General features: G+C 39.6%; 1 protein-coding gene across 8 annotated transcripts in view; it reads right to left on the minus strand.

The window, feature by feature from the left end:
- Positions 1–21272, minus strand: part of ctnnd2b (catenin (cadherin-associated protein), delta 2b) — a 231061-nt gene that overhangs the window by 10237 nt on the left and 199552 nt on the right. For 5 of the 8 annotated variants that reach the window (XM_020604508.1, XM_020604510.1, XM_020604507.1 and 2 more), the window contains 7 exons: positions 20023–20140; positions 18392–18574; positions 11332–11505; positions 9016–9166; positions 6523–6781; positions 1846–1939; positions 1493–1619 (listed from right to left, as the gene is read on the minus strand). In XM_020604508.1, the coding sequence (XP_020460164.1) occupies positions 1493–1619; positions 1846–1939; positions 6523–6781; positions 9016–9166; positions 11332–11505; positions 18392–18574; positions 20023–20140 (1106 nt within the window). The remainder of the gene's footprint in view (positions 1–1492; positions 1620–1845; positions 1940–6522; positions 6782–9015; positions 9167–11331; positions 11506–18391; positions 18575–20022; positions 20141–21272) is intronic. The other 3 variants (XM_020604514.1, XM_020604511.1, XM_020604509.1) reach the window with 1 other exon arrangement.

Here is a 21272-nt window from a genome sequence, read left to right on the forward strand (position 1 = left end):
CATTTGGTACAGACCTTCATGGTCCGCAGAGAATAAAGTATACTGACATAGTGATCCTCTAATTTTTCTTCTAGCTCTGGTGGTTGACAGTTTTGACTTTTTATAAAACTACCAGAGGTTTTGCCATTCAGACATCATGATTTCAAGATGATCAATCCACATCATGATGAAATGTTAACATGTAAAACTAACATGGTCAACATGGTAAACATCAGCATGTAAGCAATGCTATGTGAGGACGTTAAAATGCTGACGCCAGAATCAAAGCACTCACAGCCTTTGTCTTGGTGTAAGCATGCATGAAAGCTCTATTGTTACTTTCAGCTTATTGAATGGTGAAATAACTCCACATATTTCATTTTAAAGTGTCTTTCCCCTAGCAATGAGTAATGGATGTGCCCACAGTGGACATGGTGACAAAACCTATCCACTTATTCCACATTTTTTATGGATTGCTTTTGCAATTTCATATGGAAGCGTAATAAATGGGTTCAGACCCATAGGCTTGTATATGCCAGGCACAATGGATATTGTTTCATTGAAAGAAAAATAATAAAAAAGCATAAATATCAGGTACTCCTAAACACCCCTATAGGATTTTTCAGAACAATTCATGTAGTATCACAGTTATATAAACCACTGTCTCTCCACTGCTGTTACTGGCACAGAGACTATTAAATCACAGTGAGAAAAGCTTATGATACACATCTCTTGAACAGTGGGATTCATTTGTGCAACATTCAGAATACCTATCCAGTTGTGCAAGGTATAAAACTGTACACGTGGAGCTCTTTTTCAAACACATGTAACTCCACTAAAATTAAAGGAAATAAGCCACAACATAACATATCACTTATACACTTATACATCTAATGGAAGTACCCAAGTTTCTGAGTTGGTGTCAAAGAAATGTTATATTCCAAATTATGTATAAAGATTCTGTTTTGTCTAGTGATGTGTCTGTTAGGGAGCAGAATAGTGGGAATTAAATTTAGAGTAACACAATGATCACCTTATCTGATGATGGATTTAAACTAACACTAAAAGCTTGAAACAGCAAATATGTTTCAATCCTTTTCTGGAGTAAATCTCTTGTTGATCTCTTTTATATCTAAAATGTCATCTCCAACAGTTTTACTATGCCTGTGCTGCCGGAATAATGTAAAGGCTACAGCAGCACAAAGCAAAATGTGCACACATAGAACTTAAATAAGGTTAAATAAAATATGTGTTTTAGTTTTAGTTAGTTTCAAGCCTCATTGCAGTCAAACCCTATTCTCAGCAATGCAAAGGGTAGAAAATCATTTTCAATACACATGGTGCAAGGTTTTTACTTGACAGCAGAATATTTCCTTGGCAGCTGACATAGAGTGAAGGTTAAAGAAGACTTCAGCAATATTGAAGTGGTGTTTGTTTGAGAGGATTGTATTGATGGGAAGAGTGATGGAGGACAAAAGGGAAGTCAGGGGAGCTGGGGGTGAAGTAGACTCACCTGATCGATTGTTAGGCGAGGTCCGCACAGGAGAGATGGATGGAGTACGAGAGGAGGAATAAGGTCGCTGTCTATCTCTTTCTATTGTGGAGGAAGAGCCGATGAAATGGTATTGAGAATAGCCATCCTGAGGGACAGAAAAGAAGAAAGGGAAGGGAAGGGAAGGGAAGGGAAGGGAAGGAAAAGAGACAGTGTTGGAAGTAGTGCACTATTTACATGACTTACAGTGGTATCATCTCAGTAATACAGAAAAATCAACATGACTGATATTTCCAGTGTTTGTCCAGCCAGCACACACACACACACACACACACACACACACACACACAGACCTGCAGACCTGCAGACTTTACCTTTTTGTAGAGGCTGCGGAGGTCTCTGTATTGCCACATGCTGTTCAGGACTTGAGATGCTGCTTTCACTACTTTAGGACTATGTCTGGGAATTCAGCAGAGAGAGAGAAAAAAACACATACAGTATAAAGCTTGACTATCTGTTTCTTTGTTTTGTGCTTTTGGGAGGTACAAACACATCCCAATGCACAATAATGAAAAATAGATACTGTAGACTAGAAACACTAAACTGGTCTGTAAAAAACCAACTCACTGCAGCCTCCAAAGAGGAAAGACAACTGAAAAATAGATGAAAATGTCTTCTTTATCTCCTCAAATATGGCAGTTAAATTGTTCTCTGGCCAAATTGTATAATTGTTTAGTTCATTGATTGATTGGCCAATATTGCATTCTGCATCCTCCAGGGTTTGACTCAAGTGACTAATGGCTGTGAGTTTAACTGGCTCATATGACTTATCAGTGGCTAGAAATTTTATTTCTTCAAGTCATTTTAGTGAATGTTATTGTTTGGATGCAAAGCGGGGAACATAAAATGTACTCTGAAGAACTAGAAAATGTTTAAAACACAATATGTTTATCTAAGGATTTATATTTTATGTCTAAAAACAGCTCCAATAAAATTACATTTTAAATATTAACAAAAATTATCTTTATTGTACAGCCTTACAAAGACAGAATACTTCTACAGACAGTGATAAAAACTGAGTTATGAAGTGAATCAGACAATTTGACAACTTGGAGATCAATAAAACATTTTGTATGTATATATAAAAATTTCCCCACTCGCCCCCCCTCACTTCAGGGTGGTCTCATTCCTTCCTTCTAGCTCGAGGTCCTGCGCAGTATCTTAGCTGTTCCTAGCACTGCACTGTGCCTTCACCTTCCACATCTTTTCTAGCTCTTCTTTCAGCCCTTGGTATTTCTCAAGCTTCTCATGTTCCTTCTTCCTGATGTTGCTATCACTTGGGGTTGCTACATCTATCACTACGGCCTTCTTCTTCTGTTTGTCCACCACTACTATGTCTGGTTGGTTGGCCATTACCAGTTTGTCAGTTTGTATCTTGAAGTCCCACAGGATCTTAGCTTGGTCAGTCTCAACCACTTTTGGAGGTGCATCCCATTTTGACTTTGGGACTTCCAGCCTGTACTCGGCACAGATGTTTCTGTACACTATGCCAGCCACTTGGTTATGGTGTTCCATGTATGTCCTGCCTGCTAGCATCTTGCACCCCGCTGTTATGTGCTGGATTGTCTCAGGGGCATCTTTGCACAGCCTGCACCTGGGGTGCTGTCTGGTATGGTAGACCCTGGCCTCTATTGATCTTGTACTTAGAGCCTATTCCTGTGTTGGATTAGTGCCTCTGTGCTGTCTTTCAGTCCAGCCTTGTCCAGCCACTGGTAGGATTTTTTGATATCAGCCACTTCTTCTATGTGACGGTGGTACATACCGTGCAGGGGTTTGTCCTTCCATGAGGGTTCCTGCTCGTCCTTCCCTTGTTCCTCTGGTTTCTGCTGCCTGAGGTATTCACTAAGCATGTCATCACTCTGGGCCATCTTCTGATGTATTCATGGATCTTTGTTGTTTCATCTTGGATAGTGGCTCTGACACTCACTAATCCTCGGCCTCCTTCCTTCTGCTTAGTGTACAGTCTCAGGATGCTAGATTTGGGGCGAAACCGTCTGTAGTCCATTCTGTAGTCAGTAACCACACTTGGTGATGATCTGAGCTGAGGGGGTTCAACCCTATACAGGGGGACAGAGCATCTCCTTGGTAAATACTGCACTTGATGTTGACTTCAAGCCAATTCTCATTGAGTTCTTGATGAAGGCCTTTAGAGTACAGTTTCAAGCATTCCATGTGTGAGGCATTGAGTCATAGGCTTTCTTGTAGTCAATCCAGGCAGTGCACAGGTTGGTATGTCTGGTCTTGCAGTCTCGAGTGACTACTTTATAAACCAGTAGCTGGTGCTTTGCTCCTCTGGTGTTGCTACCAATTCCTTTCTGGGTGCTGCTCATGTATTGAGCCATCTTAGCTGCTATGATGCCTGTCAGGAGTTTCCATGATCAGCCCTGGTGGGTCTGCTCTCATGTTATTACACTGCCACTGAAAGTACACTTTGGATGGCTCAGTGGAGAGCATTCGGTTTATTGTCCTGGCTTCAGCTTCTCTGGTGTACCTCTTTGCTTGGCAGTCTCTAAGGTCTCTATGGACAGTGTGTTGTACTTCTTAGGTACCCCTTTCTTCATCACGCCTTTCTGCAATTCTGATAGCTTGCTAACTTCTCTCCATGTTGCCTTGACTTTGGTCTCCAGCCTTCTTTTCTATGGAGCGTACTGCTCCTTATGGCCTTGGTTGAACTTATAGCCAAGCATCTCAAGGATCACGGCTGCTGTGGTGTATACCAGCTTGTTGGTCTCAGTGATGGTCGTAGTAGGGATTGTTCTTAGTGCTGCATTCACATCTTCTAGTAGACTTTCAGAAGGCACTTCACTTAGTCTTGGTAACCGGCCACAGAGGTTCCAGGTGTCTATCTTGGCCATGATCTTCAATCTCAGGTCAGTTACTCTTGTATTAAGCTCATCAATCAATCTCCAATTGTGGGGGTGATGATGATGATGATATCTCCCTCCTGACCTGTTGTCCTGGCTCCCCCTTGTCGTAGCATTCGTGTTGTACCTCGTCAGTCTCTAGTTGTGATAGCAGGTGCTCCTTGCAGATGTTAGAACACTGAGTTACTAGTTATTTCGATGTTAGTCTAGCTGTTGGGTTTCAAAGTATCCATAAGTCCCACATCCTCCGTATGTAACCCCTCTCTCTCTCAACTCAACTCAACTCAACTTTATTTATATAGCGCTTTACCACAGCACAGCTGACCAAAGCACTTAACATATCATACAAATATAAAAAAACCACACATAAAAAGCTATAAACAGTAATATAAACACTAACACTACAGACAGAGTCTCATTCAAGTATGTCTTCAGATAAGACTTAAAAGTAGACAGTGAGGGGGCCTGCCTAATATAAAGCGACAACGCATTCCATAGGTTTGGACGTACCACAGCAGAGGCTCTATCCCCCCTAGTTTTCCGCCTGGCCCTCGGTGCCTCCAGAAGAAGCTGATCTGCTGATCTGAGGCACCGAGGCATCGCTAGGGTTACTTGTATAGTAGCATTTCAGTAGTTCCCTGTTCTCATCTCTTGTCCATGAATGTCTTGCTCTTGTTCCAGTAGCCCATTTCTCATCAGGTTGCCCTGGTTCCTCAACACCTGACGCAGACCTTGTTGACCTGGGCAACGTCCGAGCCGGTGTGACTCTTGTGTTTCCAACTCTCATCTATATCTATATCTATCAATCTATCTATATATATATATGTGTGTGTACAGTAACTATAACAGCTAAAAGCTAGGCAGTGAAACCAACTATGCTAGGTAAGGATAGCTGATAAGATGGTCCAGTCTTAGCTACATGTATTAATTTATTTTTCCTGTAAATGAAAACTATCTTGGCACTGCCTGTTTATTCAGTTATTGCACACAATTAATTAAGGCAGTAACTAAATCCAATCAAAGGAATAAATGGTAGCTAAAGTCCAGCCAAAGCTAACTAGTTTAACAGATCGCATTACCTGCCGATTCAGCTTTTGACTCGAGTTGAATTCATGCAATTTGATGAGGTGTAAAGTTAGCTACCTCAAAACATTAATATGTAAATTTATTTATTTCATTCTGTTATTTAGTTTCAGTAAAAATATTCTGAGTACACACAATAAACAGACAAAAACCTAAATATAACATAGCTAAGTGTAATTCCTATAGATTATAAACATTCAAAAATAAATAAATAAAAACTAAAATGGATATAATGCAAAGTAATGGCCGTGATCCCCAGTTGCATCTCAGCCCTGCTTTCTCTTCATGTTTCCTCTCTGTGTCAAATAAAACAAATGCAAAGTAAAGTAGGTGTGCTGGTAAACAGACAGAGAGAGCCAACGGGTAAATAACTGGCCAAACTTTCTTGGACCTCATTTTCTGCTGATTGTTGTGACTGGTGACTCACAGCCTAAAACAAGCACACAGCTTCTCTAAGCTACTTTCACTCTTTTCCTGCTGTCTCTGCTGCATGACTTCTCCACTCTATCAGCATCGCAGCCAGTTTTCAGCCTTTCCTTATTGCATCGACTTTGAGAAGCTTAACTCTCTTGGCCTAATCCACCAACTAGCCTTCTTATAATAATGCCAAATATCTTTTTTTTTTTAAAAACATGCTTCACCTTTTTCTACTTGTTTATATGAGCAAATAACCAAATGTATCCTTCGTATACATCACTAGCCTGCTTCATTAGCATTATGCAGGAATGTGCGTCTCACGAGCAACATTCATGAATAAAGAGCCAATGATTACAGATTATTTCCAGCCATTTTGATTGACTTCAGTGACTATGATGCAATGTTTAGTATTTAACTGTAACTACAATGTAATAACAAAATGTACCTGTGGCGCTTGTCTTTTACCTATCAGTACTGTTCTTTCTGATATCACTATTTATATGTGTATGTGATGTTCTAAATGCTTTCTAATAATGCTTTCCTAGGGGAAATTATTTCTACATGTAACCTGCTCATCCTCTTTCTATACCTCTCTTCCATCTGTCAACATCTTCTCATTCAGCTTACTTGTCTCCTTTGCTGCGAGCAATGCCGATGAGTTTCTCAATGCCACCAGCGTCCCTCAGGGCCTTGGTGTTCTCCATATTCTTAGTGATGACTTCGTGCAGCGCGCAGCAGATAGCCGTGATGGTGTCATCTGACATGGTCTTCCCCACCAGGTTGCTGCTGTTGGCGCCTCCCCCCCCTCCTACACTCCCACCACTGCTGTTGTTGTTGTTGCTGCCCCCAGGCAAACGGTGCACCAGGTCTCTCATGGCATATTTACCTGTGGTTACAATGGGAAGAAGTGAGATAATGTAGCAGAAGGGATTTGGAGAGGGAAAGGAGAAAAACAGGTGGAGACACTGTGATCAAATAAAAATAATGTGAGCTTTTGTCTTGCTAATTTTGATCAAAATTTCTATTTTGTGTTTTTGGCAGCACTTTAAATCTTACATCAGTGCCTACAACACTGGCTGAATTGTTTTTAAAGTCTGAGTAAATTTACAACAGAGTCAGGCAAAGGAGGAAGAAACTTGTTTTAATATCTAATTTCTACTAACTCCAGTAGAAAAAGTTGTCATCTTGGGATGTAGCACTTGAATTATAGTATACACTAACTTTATATTTACTTTATTGTAGTTCTTCTTTCTGCTGATATACAGCTATATAATAACACTGGGAACTACTGAAGGCTAGTAAAAAATGCTGTCTGGATAGATAAAGATCAGTCACTAAAACCTAAAGATCTGCATCAGTTCTTTTTCTCAAAATGTGCACAATGATCCTGCTAGCTTTATTTGATGTATATATAAATACAAATACAAATATGAAAAGGTAATAGGAACATGAGCCTCCCCCAAGCTTCTACCAGGGGAGTAAAAACACAGGCTGGCTGAGTGGCTGTCAGGCAGTGATGGAAACATGACCATGTGTTTCAACACTGACTGACTACATCTCTCTTTACAACCCTGTTTTGCTACAGGCAATCTTGTCCATTCTGCCCTCTACCTCTGATTCTGATTGGATCATCACCCTGGGGTATTGGGGTGGGGGCACGTCATGACCTACTGACAGTTCATATCCACACTACATGTGTTTCCCTGCTGTAAAAATCCAGCTAGTGCATGAATCAGCTACTCCAGAGACTTCTGAATAACACTCTATATAAAATACAAATAACACCAAATATAATAAATGCAATTGCAGTGATGTACAGTGTTTATGTTGACAACTACAAGTGAAAGATGGTTTTAACTGCTTATGACAGTCAGCAGATGTTTTGTTACACAGGTTGCACAATGACGATATTTAGTGTGAACAATGCAACAATAGCATTTACAGACAAAAGTCTAAGAAAAACGCTGAATGCAGGACACTACTGAGCTAAAGCTAAATCAGTTGCTTCAGCTCATACATACCAACTCTCACTTCAGCTTTTTTAAATTGTATTTTAAATTTTAGCAATAAAACACACACAGTTCTCTTTAGATAATCAATGTAAATTGGCTTATTACAGCAAGTTATCATATATAATTGAACTGTGTAAACAGCTTAATTTAACTATTGCCATATATTCACAGCATTAACATTGTTTACAGTACATCATTACAAACATACAAACAGTGAAACTGGATATCTCAGTCAAGTTTGCAGCAATAAACTGCAGCAATAAAAGAACACTACTGCTGGAAGCACTGAGGACTCATCTACAAAACAGGCAGTGTCTCCAATGCAATTTCATCATGTTAACACAACCCAAGTGAGGGCAGGACAATACATCAGTATTGCCTATAGTGTGTATAGTCAATATATGCATATATGCCTGGTGGCAGCATGACATACAAATGACATTAAAACCAACATACACTGTTCACATGAATGGTTGCATTCACTTACTTAGACTACACACACAAGCACATATGCACATAGCTTAGCTCAGTGGCTCAAGCATCAGACAGAGTATGTCGAAGGAGGCAGGCTGTTGTTACTATGGGGACCAGTAGTAAAGCAGAAAACATCATTTGGTCTCCAAAGGAAAATCAAGCATCAGATGATCAGTCATAGCAACACTACTATCTGCTTCAAGAAAAATGCTGTCTGCAGAAACACAGACAAATATTATGAACCCAGTCATTGTTTTTATTAAAGACAAATCCACGAACCCACTGACAGACTGCCATTCCTAAAAGCAGTAATCCTCTGCCCAAATGACATTTTAACTGCTCTTTAAAAAATTACTGCTAAACATGTCCATTTTACTCAGTGTTAAAGCAAGTGAGTAATTCTGCAAGTGGGTCAAGATAACTACACTTGTTGTCAGTTTAAGGGAGAAATAAGCACTTCACTTACATCCAGAATGTAACACTCAAAGAAAGAGCTTGAGCAACGCTCATTTTGTTTGAAAATTATGCAATAACCCAGTGGCAGACTATTTCTCACCTTTTTTCAGACTTTCTGTGTGTTCTTTGTTCTACACTCCTTGTATTACTTTTTGTCTTTTTTGGCTGAAAAACTCACCAATAAGCTCCTTGTTTCTGATGTCCAGAGCCATGTTTCTCAGCGCGGTGGCCACAGCGCACACCACCCGGTCATTATCAATCCTCAGCAACTCCACAAGGATAGGGAGGCCCTTCTCCTTACGCACTGCAGCTCGGATATACACTGACCACTGGGGATGCCAAAGGGATGGGAGGGGTTAGAGGAGGTGTGTTATTCTTTTCCTTTACATTATCAGGGCACATTTTGCAATACTGGAAATTTATACCATGTACTGTATTATCACAGCTGCTGAAGACCACTGCACTTCATATCATGCAAGTCACAACCTCCAAGGCTGAGAAATGAAGCCAGTGTGGAAGTTTTAAAATCTGCAGTTCCTCAAATGGTCACATGAGGCTGGCTCCAGAAGGAAGTCAATCCAATGAACTCCCATGTTAAAATACTCAAATTTACAGCAGCAATAAACATGTTTACAGCCTGATTCACAAAATGGTTTTGGTCTCTATAGCTAATTTAGCCTTTCATGGCAACTGTACAGGGATTGATAGTTTAAACTACAGTTGCAAGAAAAAGTAATGCACTGTTTGCAGTTCTGTAGGAAGAATGGCCCAAAAGTGCTCCTAAATGCTGTGCCTGTCTAATCCACAGCTACAGGAAGCGCTTGCTTGAGGGCATTGCTGCCAAAGGTGGTTCAACCAGTTATTAAAACACTGTTGTCATCACTTTTTCAAAATCACTTTGTATGTTTAATGGATGCGCTCAATAAAGACATGAAAGATCATGACTGTTCATGTTTTATCATCTTAGAAACATCGTGTTTGTTGATATTTGTGACTTTGGTAAAGATCAGATCACATTTCATGACCAATGTATGCAGAAAAGCAGGAAATTGCAAAATTCCATTATTTTTTTCTTGTGACTACATATTGAGGCTAAACGCTATACGTAATTAAGGGCATGATCACTTTGAGTGACAAGTGGGAGGGTTCTGCCACAGGTAGCTGCTAACTGTCTAGTAAGTTCTACCTCTTTGCCCATTTTTGGATTAGCCGTAGCAGGCAGAGTGAAGCACTACCAAGATGGCGACAGTCAGTTTGAGAGTCAGAACTGCTTTTCAGAAAACCAGTGGGTGAAGTCATTGAGGGTTTGTCCATCTTTTATATACAGTCAATGGCATGTCATTAGGTAGTGCTTTAAGCTAAATGATAATATCATGCTGACATGCTCACACTGACAGTGCTACGATGTTTGTATTTGTCAAATATGATGTTATTGTGTTATCATACTAACATTTGCTAACTTGCACTAAACAAAAACTACAGTTGAGATTAATGAGAATGTTGTTAGTTTTGTAGTTTGGTCACAAACCAAATTCTTAGATATTAAAACTGTGAACTGATGGCAGTGCTGCTGGAAAAATCAGTGGTGAGAATATGGGTTCCAAGAAAGCGTGTTCAGAATTTGGTACTAATCCATCAAGAAGCTGAGATAATGATGGCGGTAGATGAAAAGTCAGGGAGTCACCAAAGCATTTGGATTCATCCTCTGGGAACCATGAATTTATGCTGCTAGCATGGTTAACAGAAAAAGTATTTCAAATCTTTCTGGATAATATACTTTGATAAAGAAACATCCGGTAAGTTTGTTTTTCACCTTTGAGAAAGCAGTCTGAAAAAAGTTGTCAACATAATGTTCACTTAACATAGCATTTCTGAAGCTGAAAGGGACATCGAGATGATTTAATTGTTGCCTATAATTTAGTTGATATGTAGCATATGTAGTGTACACACATGCTGAAGCAGGACACATAATGTGGCTTAAAGCTCTTGAAACACAAACTACAAACTTTATTTGTCTAATTGTCTGACAGTTATTTTGCAAGAAAAGGATAGTTGTTACAATTTTCCCAAAAGCTTGATGCATTTCACTTCCTTTCTACATGAATCACAGTTTTTCAAGATAACTGAAAATATTAAAAATGAGTTTAAAATTATAAATATAATAAACGTTTTATATCTAAAGCAATCTTCTGATGGTCCCCTGTATAATTTATGCCATTTAATTTGACTTGAACCTTTCGATCTTATTATATGAAAGTATTGACTTCAAAGCAATGTGAATCCAATACTTACACTCAAGCATGAGCAGGTTTTGAAGGGCCAGCAGGTAAGGTTTACAATGACCAGAATATCGGGGGCAGTTTGGGCTGTTATTTTGCAGTGCACCAAGATTTCCCCCTTTCAAAACTCTTTCTGGCACCCACTGAAATTTCAGTCCACTTCTGCAGATGCCCTTCAGTATCACAATGATAGAGCCACAGTAGTGGATTCTTACCTTCCAGCTGCCAGCAGCTAGGTTCTGCAGAGCCCCAGCTGCTCCCTCCAGGGTGTCTGGGTTGGAGCACTCAGACAGCAGTGTGAGGTAGGGCTTGACGATAGTGGGGTGCCATAACATCTGGATGCCTTTCGGGGGCTCTGCCAAGTCTGGAAATGGGCCGACGCCATCCCACTGCAGAAGATGAGACATAATTCAGGATAGAAAAGCATTTTGGATACTGTGTGAGGCGAGATTTGACAGTGGTAGGGTGCCAGCATGGTCCCGTCAGGCAACAATCGGAAAGGAGAGAAAGAGATTTACTATTCATAAGCCGAATATAAACAAGCTTGTATTCATCTCTTTGCATATTTTGTTTTTCTATCTTCTATGTAATTGAAATTTGACATTTTCTCCTGCACTGAAGATGCATCTGGAAAACACAGACACACACACGCTGTACATTAATATTATCTGTGTAAATGTTGCACGGGACTTCTCAGCAACACTGCAATATAATTCACACAGAGCAGAGGCAGTAACAATTACTACAGTGAGCTGATGAGTACTGTAGGTGTGTTATAAAAAGAAATGTAATTTGCATCAAAAAGTAATCATTAGTTGTTTCCCTGGACTACACATGGAATATTTTGTTATATAAATTCCCCTTATGTTTGGATACACAGAGAACAGTGCACATTTAAATGCAAATATAACAGAAGCTCATGAGTGCCAAACTGCTGTTCATTCACCGCAGCCTAGGGCTGGCCAATAACTCAATATTACTATTATGAACATTTAACAGAATCATATTGGGATAATAGGATCATAACACCTTCTCATTATACTGTTTTCTGTGGTGCAAACTAATGAGTCTGATTAAGCTGGAATTAACTTATTCTGATTTGATTTTACATTTATTTATTGATTTGGTCTCATGTAATGGTAGATCACTGATCATCAATTAAAAATCTTAATTATTTTACGCAGGATACATTTGCCATATTGTGCAACATTGATACAGATATTTTCTTGTATTTGTTTGTCAAGCGTGCTTCGTAGTCCTCATCATAAAAGCCCCCATCTGGTAAAGATTCAAGTAAAAACACACTCTTTGAAAATACAGTTACTCATAAAGCTAGCTTCGGTTTTGCTTTTTTAAGTAAACTAAGCAGCCAAACGTGGCTACTGTATGTTTAACTGGAAGAACAGTGTGATATTACATTTTCCTCATTATGAGATGAACCACCTCTATACTGCAAAACAAGAACAATGCTCTTTCTTTATTTCCATGTCATCAGCTGGGGATGATACTGACTTTTTGCCTGGGAAATGCAATTTTAGCTTCAGTCTTTTAGCATAATATGATGTATGTAACCATAAAGTGCATGATCCTGACCCCTTTAGGATTCCTGTGGAGGAGGTTTTCAGCCAGCTTCTTTTCATGTACATAACAGCTTACATTATTGTCTTTGTGTGTTATATCTGTCATCTAGTACATTTTATTCTGTGCAATGTGTGTAGGTTAGGTTATAGTTCCTTGCTTGTTGCTATTATATAACATTAGTCCACATTTGTTTGGCACTAAAACACAGAAACGTCAACCGAGACGTCTCTGTTACCAGCTTTGCAGCTGGCCATAGCATTAGTCAAAACATGACGCAAATCAATTTGTGTGTCTGTTGATTAAGTGGTGTGTAGCTAAAGACATTCTCACACGACCTCTAGTGACATGTCGTGACATTAAACATAAGAACATATTATGGCTAAGGCTACAGTTATACACGTCATAATAATAATATTAAACACCCTGTCTGCTGACAGTCATCAACTCTTCTCTCTAGTTATCCTTGACCAGATGTACCCTGTAGAAACTCATAAGCATGCCTAAGCATTTAACAGTCTAACTAGACACTAACTAATTTCTAATCTGACTAAAAATACCTAACACTTCCTTCCATCTGCAATGACGTAATCTCACATGACATCTGTTTATGCTCTGTAATATTGCCAATACACTACAGTGAAATAAAATCACATTTTGTTGATTTTATGGTAGTCAATCGATTGTCTTGCTTTGTTTCCCTGTTTATCTTTGAAGTTACTATTCTATTACATACACTTTGCCCTCTCTTTGTTTTTCTAGCCCCTCCCACTTTATCAGTTTCCTTACTCTCCCTTTATATCCGCCTTTCATTGACATATCCTCCTCTCCTCTCCTCTAATTACCCCACAGTTGATGAAGTTTCGCTCTTTCCATCAAGCTCCCCAATCGCTACTTCATGGTAATCACCCACAGCTGCACTGGAGTGGAGAGAGACAGATAGAGGAGAGGGTGGGGGTGGGGTTATATATTATTATTATGGAGAGGTTATGATTCGTCCCTTTATTTTCTGATCCCAGGATTAGTTTAAAGATCCCTCATCTCCCTGGTTCTGCCTGGATACACAAAAAAGTTAGTTGAGGCTTTGCTTGACAAATGGAAGATAAAGGCCTGGCTCATTACTACCTTTCTCTGTCTTTGCTAGAAATGAAAGAGAGTGGGGGGAAAAGCATGCAGGGCTAATGAGCAATTCACCATCTCTGATCCACCGGAAGTGGTGGGTTTTCAATCCCCACTGCTTCACTAGAAGTTGTAAAGATGTCTTCCACTTAACCAGAATGTGATGCTGATTGCTTATTAGCATGACAAGAGGTTAGAGCTTACGCCAAGGCACCTATTTGGTTTCTGCCAATTCCTCAAGTAAAAGAGCACTCGTCTCATAACTAAATGCAGTACTGTATGAAACTCTGCATGCTGGCAGCAGATGGACAAACCCAGGAATCCAGAAAATCAGCTTAGTAGTTTTGAGTCTGAGCACAGGTAGTCAGTGTAAGATATAATCTCCTGATGTGTAAAAACCTTGTAGTACATGTAATGTTGTTGTGGTGGACAACATCTAATTTAAATAAATCTCCTATCTACGCTGATGTTCTTTAGGTTTAATTAGCCTGGTGTGGACCCCTAGCAGGGAATACCAACCAGCAGAGTCACAGCATTAAACAAATAATGGCAAATATTCCTCCTATATGATGCATTTGGTGAGTAGTGAAAAACTTTATGTGATCATTAAAATTCCTAAAATGTATTCTTATGAAATTAAAGGGAAACTAAAAGGGAAGAGACGGAGATCAAGGAGCACAGGGAGACCTTTAGATAACAGTAGAATGACAGATTAGCAATCTACCAGGACACCACACAGACTGAAGGTAAAAAAAAAATAAAATAATAAAATAAATAAAAAAATTTAATCCCTTAGTTGAAACTGCAGAAGTAACTGATCACAGTCCTCACTGTTGCATCACAAAGTGTTAATTTTGGCACTCATTTTGTTTTAAATGCATGTTAGTTTTAGTCCAGTTTTAGTAGTAACATTTCTATTTGTTTTAGTGGATAAAAACTAAATTACTTACAACACTGCAGTGTAGTTTTCATAGGAGAAATATAAATCATTTTTATCATGAGTGCTGTTGCCTCACAGCAAGAAGGTTCTTTTCTGTGTGGAGTTTTCATGTTCTCCCTGTGTCTGCGTGGGTTCTCTCCAGGTACTCCAGCTTCCTCCCACAGTCCAAAGACAAACAGCTTAGGTTGATTGGTGACTATAAATTGCCCGTAGGAGTGAATGTGAGTGTGTGTAGTTGTTTGTCTACATGTCAGCCCTGTGATGGACTGGCAACCTGTCCAGGCTGTACACCGCTCTCTCGCAATGTCAGCTGGGATTGGCTCCAGGCCCCCATGACCCTCATTAGGATAAGCGGTATAGATAATGGATGGATGGATTTTTATCATGCCTTTTTAATTTTTATGTCTTCTGAGCACGAGGGTACCGCTATCACCATCTTTGTTGCATACTGTTCTTGTCTGTTGCAAGGTTAATGCAAATGGTACTACTGACACACAGTGTCCATGCCACTCTGCACAGCAGTGATACGGCACATTGACTAACCTCAGGAAATCTGCACCTCAGAGAGGGAGACAAATGAAAGAGCCTTTATTGTTTTAATGTTTACTGTTTTTAAGATGTCATCCTGTAACAGGTTAATGTGTCTGTGTATCACCTTTTGATGGGTTGGACCTATTTGTATGACAGTGATGCTTTGCATGTTACTTTTTATTGCTTTAATGGTGTTTTTAACATGTTTATGGTGTTTGGAGGTGTCTGGAGATATTAATCAGACACGTGTCAAGAAGATCAAGAGATTATACAGATCCGTACAGGTCTCTATTTTTAAGTCCTCTATTTTTATTCCTATTATCTCATTTCAATGAACATTCCTTTGTCTGTCTGCATTGTTTACTGCCTGTTTATACTGCTTATTTTGCATTGTTTGCTGTGTTTGTTGCTTGTTAATACTGCTTATTTTGTTATACTACACAGCCTTATGCTGGTTTACTGTTTACTTGCCCCTTGCATGGGGATATGTACATGCACATTGAGAGCCGATGTACCACAGTCCAATTTCTCGTGTGTCCGACACACCAGGCCAATAAAGTAAATTCAGATTCTGAAGAGAGTATTGTTTACTCATTATTAGTGTCAGTCATCATGTGACCTACAGCTGTTATGTCACTCTCATGTTTATTAAACGTATTTCTTATATTTTTGTGGCTTCTGAAGGGGTGATCAAGGCTGACCTCTTTAGGTTCAAATACAATGGTGTCTATTGCACTGGCGGTCAAAGAGAGAAAGACGGGGTAGAGCGTGTCTACACCAGGTGCTTGTAGAGAGTAATAAAAGATGCTGCAGGAGCTCTGTTAACTGTTCTGCTTCATGAACCAGAAACGGAGATATTGCCATTTGTGACCTTTTGCAATAAATCCTATGCCTTGCTATAGACTGAAGAGACTTTTAGTGTTTTTTCAAAAGATAAGGGAATCATCACTGGTGTGTGCCTGACTTATACTGGCTCAGGTCAGGTTCCACAACAATAGTAACATAAAAGACAACTGACTCAAAATATTGTAAGTAAATTCAGTTCATAAATCTCCAGTAACATCTGAGAGAGAGCAATATTCAGTACAAGATGTTACTTATCAATAATCGTGCAACAGGTCAAGGAGGAAATGGTTTTACTAATCAGGAAATATATGTAACAGTGCGTAGGTGCATACATGTTAGTGAATAGGACTTTGGATTCATTGGTCCATTTGCCCAGCTTTTGCATCACCATTTAGTTTTTGTCCATTACCAAAACTATTAGTTCTTGGTTTCTATGGTTAATTTTTAATTCACTTTAGTCTCGTTTTCATCATAAAAAATAGATCAACAAATATGCTTTGCCATAGTTTTGCTTATAAAATCAGCATTGCAGAAAAGCATAGTACCAAAATATCCAGCACAGAAAACAAATGTCACAACTTTACGACCCATGTACAGTAAGTGGTTAACACTGAGCCAACAATGTACATGACTGACATATTATTATACTGTACAGAGTTAATGTCCTCCTGTCACCTTTCTATCTGGGTGCCATTTTCTGGCTTGTTGATACCTTTATTGTTAAAAAGATAGTGTTCACACACGGGGGGCTCAAAATTGCAGGCTCTCTCATGAGCCCTGATGCTTGCAAGCATGTTAAGTATTTAGACAGTAAATTTAAATGCTCAACTTTTATTGGGCAGATGTTTGTTGCCATTGCCCCTACAGTGCTGTGTTGCATGCAAGTTCATTTCCCGAGAGATATGTTTTGGTGCATTGTTTTCTTATCTGACGCAACCCAGAATCGAACCCGGGCCGCAGCAGTGAGAGCGCTGAATCCTAGCCACTATCAGGGACCCACATTTAGTTTACATTACTATGATTCACTTAAATCCTGAGAACTGGTAAGCCTGATTTGATCTCAACTCAATCTAAACTGATTTTCAGTCTTTCAGTTTGTATGTGTAAATGGGGGGTTTGAGTACATTCAGACTGAATGTACAGAAACATTTTAGCTTTCTTTTATTTCTGAGAATATGGTCACCAAAGTGACCAAAGGCTGCTTTTTTCCACTACACAGACATATGCTACATGTAGAAAACAACATGAGCCAATTTTTGTGTACATACTGCACACATGAAAGACTTTTCAAAAGATAGCTACAAGTTTGGTTTTGTTCATTTTTTCTCCACATTTGCTCATCTTTCCCTCCTCTTCCTGCGTGTTTCTAAAGCAGGGTAACTCAGCTTGGGATGCAAAGTTTTCAGTCCAATTTTCATTCTTTTCCTAGAATTATGCTGCTCACAGCAAACCTGCATTCACTCTTTTTCCACTGATCTTTCTGAGCCTACAGTGTTGCAGAATACAGTGCAAATACTGAATTTTGGGAATCTCTCAAAACCACAGTCTAGGCATTGCTCCTTGAATACGTGTGAGGGAACTCAGGAGATACACAGTATAAATAAATAAATAATTTATAACAAGCATGAAGACAACAGCAGCCATCAGCTCAGACCAACCCAATTCATTAGCTTTTCTGGATCTTCTTCAGAGGACTGCTTACAGCAGAAGTTTTCAAATGCACCTCCACAGGGGGGATATGGGAGAAAGAGAGACATGAGACAAAGATACTGCACAGTGTGAAACTTTTAAATCCCTTTGTTCAGAAGGATTAGGAAGAAATGAATCCACCTTATGATTATTCTCCAGCATTATTATTAACTACAAGGATCTGTAGTATTTTCTGAACACCCTGCCCAAACAAGAAGCCCAGTGAATCTCAAATATCACCTGAGCTAGTAAACTGAACCTGCCAGCCATATTCATCTAACAGGAGGCTGCCTGGTGGAGCCATGAGCAAGAATACAAGAGACCATTGTTAAGGAGAGTCTTTCCTGGACCGACACGCCCCTTTATCATATTTCAGTTGGTGAACGAACGCTTCAGATGAAGGATCAGAGGAAAGGATGTCTCGTCTCTCTAAAAATGTGTTTCTTTGATTCCTCTTTCATTGCATCTTTTCCTCGCATCTTACGAGGGCAGGACTAAGACACAAGGAAAAGATACCAGTGAGGGAAATGTGGATGCACATAAGAAACTCGGGATGCACCCTGTTTTCTCACCTGGTCATGTCCCTTCTTTTTCTTCTTTTTCTTGCCCCAGCATCCAGAACTCTCTGCGTCCTTCCCACCGGTGTCACATAACAGACCGTCCAGCTCCTCCGACCCCCCCTGCTGGCTGTGAGATGTCTCTGCAGCCAGTCGATATGACAGGTTCCTCAGGATGCACACACAGTTCTCTACGGTCTGATAGAGGCAGGGGAAGAAAGGAAATAAGGAGTGATAGTGATGAAAAAGTAAGAAGTGTGGAGAAAGAGAGAGATGAAGGAACAAATGGCAGTCAGGTGAGCACACAGACAAACTCACACTTAGAGTGATACAGTAGACACATATGTGCATGGACACACAATCAAGCACACACTAAATAAAAGAACACACTGTGAGGTGCAGACTCTATATACTTCATATGCATAAATCCAAGCATATACACTCACAGACATCCACAAATGGTGTGTGCATAGTGTAGACAGACAAACATGCATGCACACTCACACACATTAATCCTATTGTTGTGAGTGGTTATGCAGTCAACAGTCACAGACTTTGATCTTGTGAAGGATTTCGGTGGATTAAAAGCTTCACATCTCATTGTGAAGAGCCTCCACTCAACACACCAACACTCACACAGCTAAACATTCTTACACATCAAGCATACAGTTACCCTAGAAGCAGTTACACAAGCACATGCACACAAACACATTCAAATGCATGCAGGCTCACACATAAAGGGACACACGCTGTTTCTGTGTCACTAGTTATCTAGGTTGGGTATTACTGTATTAAGGTATAGTACACTGCAAAAAATGACAAGATTGGCTTGTGAGGTACTGTATTTTTTTTACATGTATTAGTTTTTTGCTTGTTACTGAAAATTTTGAAATATGCTCACAGTTGTATTGCCTAGCTGTACTTAACTGTATTTGTTTCAAGATATTGTTTATTGATTAGTGATCTAAACCTTTGTCAGTAGAAAATTTGACTAAGAAATCATGTATATGATAAATGATGTCGGTAAAAAAAAAACAATTTAACCGACTTTCATTTTTTACAGTGTGCAGCAGGGGCCAACACCAGTCTTGTGAGCTACCATTAGCTCACCTCAAGTTTCACAGAACACTGTAGGCCTATGTACAATCATGGATGTGTGGTACAAACTTTAAACAAAACAACATCACTCAGTAAATCTACTCCATTTGGAATACAAATACACAGATGTCCCGCCCTCCTCTGACACCAAATTATTATTTGCCAGTCAAATGAGTTACGCTGCTGTCAAGATTGTTTATGTTAGTTATGCTGTGCTGTGATGTTTGCAACTCTTTTGGATAGTATTGCAATAAACATCACTTAAATAACCTGATAAAACCTGAACATTTACAAGAAACAGGAGGTTTGTTGCCATGGATTCTTTGAGCCTGTGGCCTGCAACATCAGCCCTTTTTTTTGTGCCTATATTTGTTTATATTTCAGCAAATTAAGTACATCAATTTGCTGTCAACAGCTGCTATTTGCTATGTACCATATTGCTCAGGTGATTCTGTATTTGCATGAGCTAGAGCTAGAGGCTACAGGAGTTTTGTGCATAGTATTCTGGATGGCTTATGTATGTGCATATTTGTGTGTGTATGAGTTACCTTGCTGTCAATCTCACTGCTCCCTAGAGCGGTCTGGATGACATACAGCAGAGCATCTGTCAGCCCCTCGCACTCCCTCATCCTCCTCCGGGCCTCCTCACCTGCGGAACTCACATTTCTGTTACACACACACACACACACACACACACACACACACACACACACACACATAAACCATTAATAAAGAGTCTGACTTAAAACTGAACATGCTGCACCGAGTATGCAACAAACTCTTCTGCAGTGTGAAATAAGTTAAATCTTTGAGTTATTTGTGTGTGAGCACATTTGTATGTTGACGCATATGGATATGTGCTACTGCATGTGCATGCCTGTCTGTGAAACAGAGGAGAGGGAGGCTGAGAGTAACGGCCTTTAAATGTCAGACTATTAAAGATGGCTACGAGAAGCATATACCCCAAGTGTCAGTGACAAATGGCACCAAGCTGACAAAAATCCATGAGTCGTGTTTGTTTTCTCTTGTCCTTAATAAAGATTTTCACCATTTCAATCAACTTTGTGGCTTAGTAGTGCTGTATGTGGTGTTCTAACTACAGTAAGACCCACTTCATCATATTTTCTCACACAAATAAACAACCAATTCAGGATTATGGATGGACATCTTGTATGTATTCATGTAAATTGTGTTACTGTCTAAATACCCCACTGGCCTTAAATGAGCTTTTTACTGTTATGGCAGTTGTTCACACAGAGTGAACTCTGAAAAAGAAACACAGCCCTTCTCATTCATTTGAATGAGGGAAGTGCACGGTCATACATAACCATGCCAAAACAAAGCAGCATTTTGTGAAAAACAAAAGTTGAACACATCAGTTCAATGTTGTCTGCAATGCAACATCACATCATCCAGTAAAATGTTGCATTGGCCAAACATGTACACTCAAACTCACATTCCTGATGGATCGTTTGAAACATAAACGCTGTACTTCTGCTATTTCAGTTGAGACTGTCACAACCAAACACGGGAGAGATGCTGGCATAACTTTCCAGAGTTGTACAGTCCTGACACTTTGCTGTGTTTTGGCATCTAATAAGATTTAAAACAAAAATTCATTCCTCCAGCTGGACTTTCCAGATTGTATTTCGTTGGCTCACCACTACATGTAGATAAAACAACACATCCCCACCAACGCAACACCTTCTGTTGGGCAAATGTTTGTGTGAATGGAGCCTTAAGCTAGTTTGGCTATCAAACTCAAGGAGGTCATAAGAACAGCAGTGCTATTGACAAG

Source organism: Monopterus albus, unplaced genomic scaffold, assembly GCF_001952655.1.
Source record: "Monopterus albus unplaced genomic scaffold, M_albus_1.0 scaffold66.1, whole genome shotgun sequence".
NCBI lineage: Eukaryota > Metazoa > Chordata > Actinopteri > Synbranchiformes > Synbranchidae > Monopterus > Monopterus albus.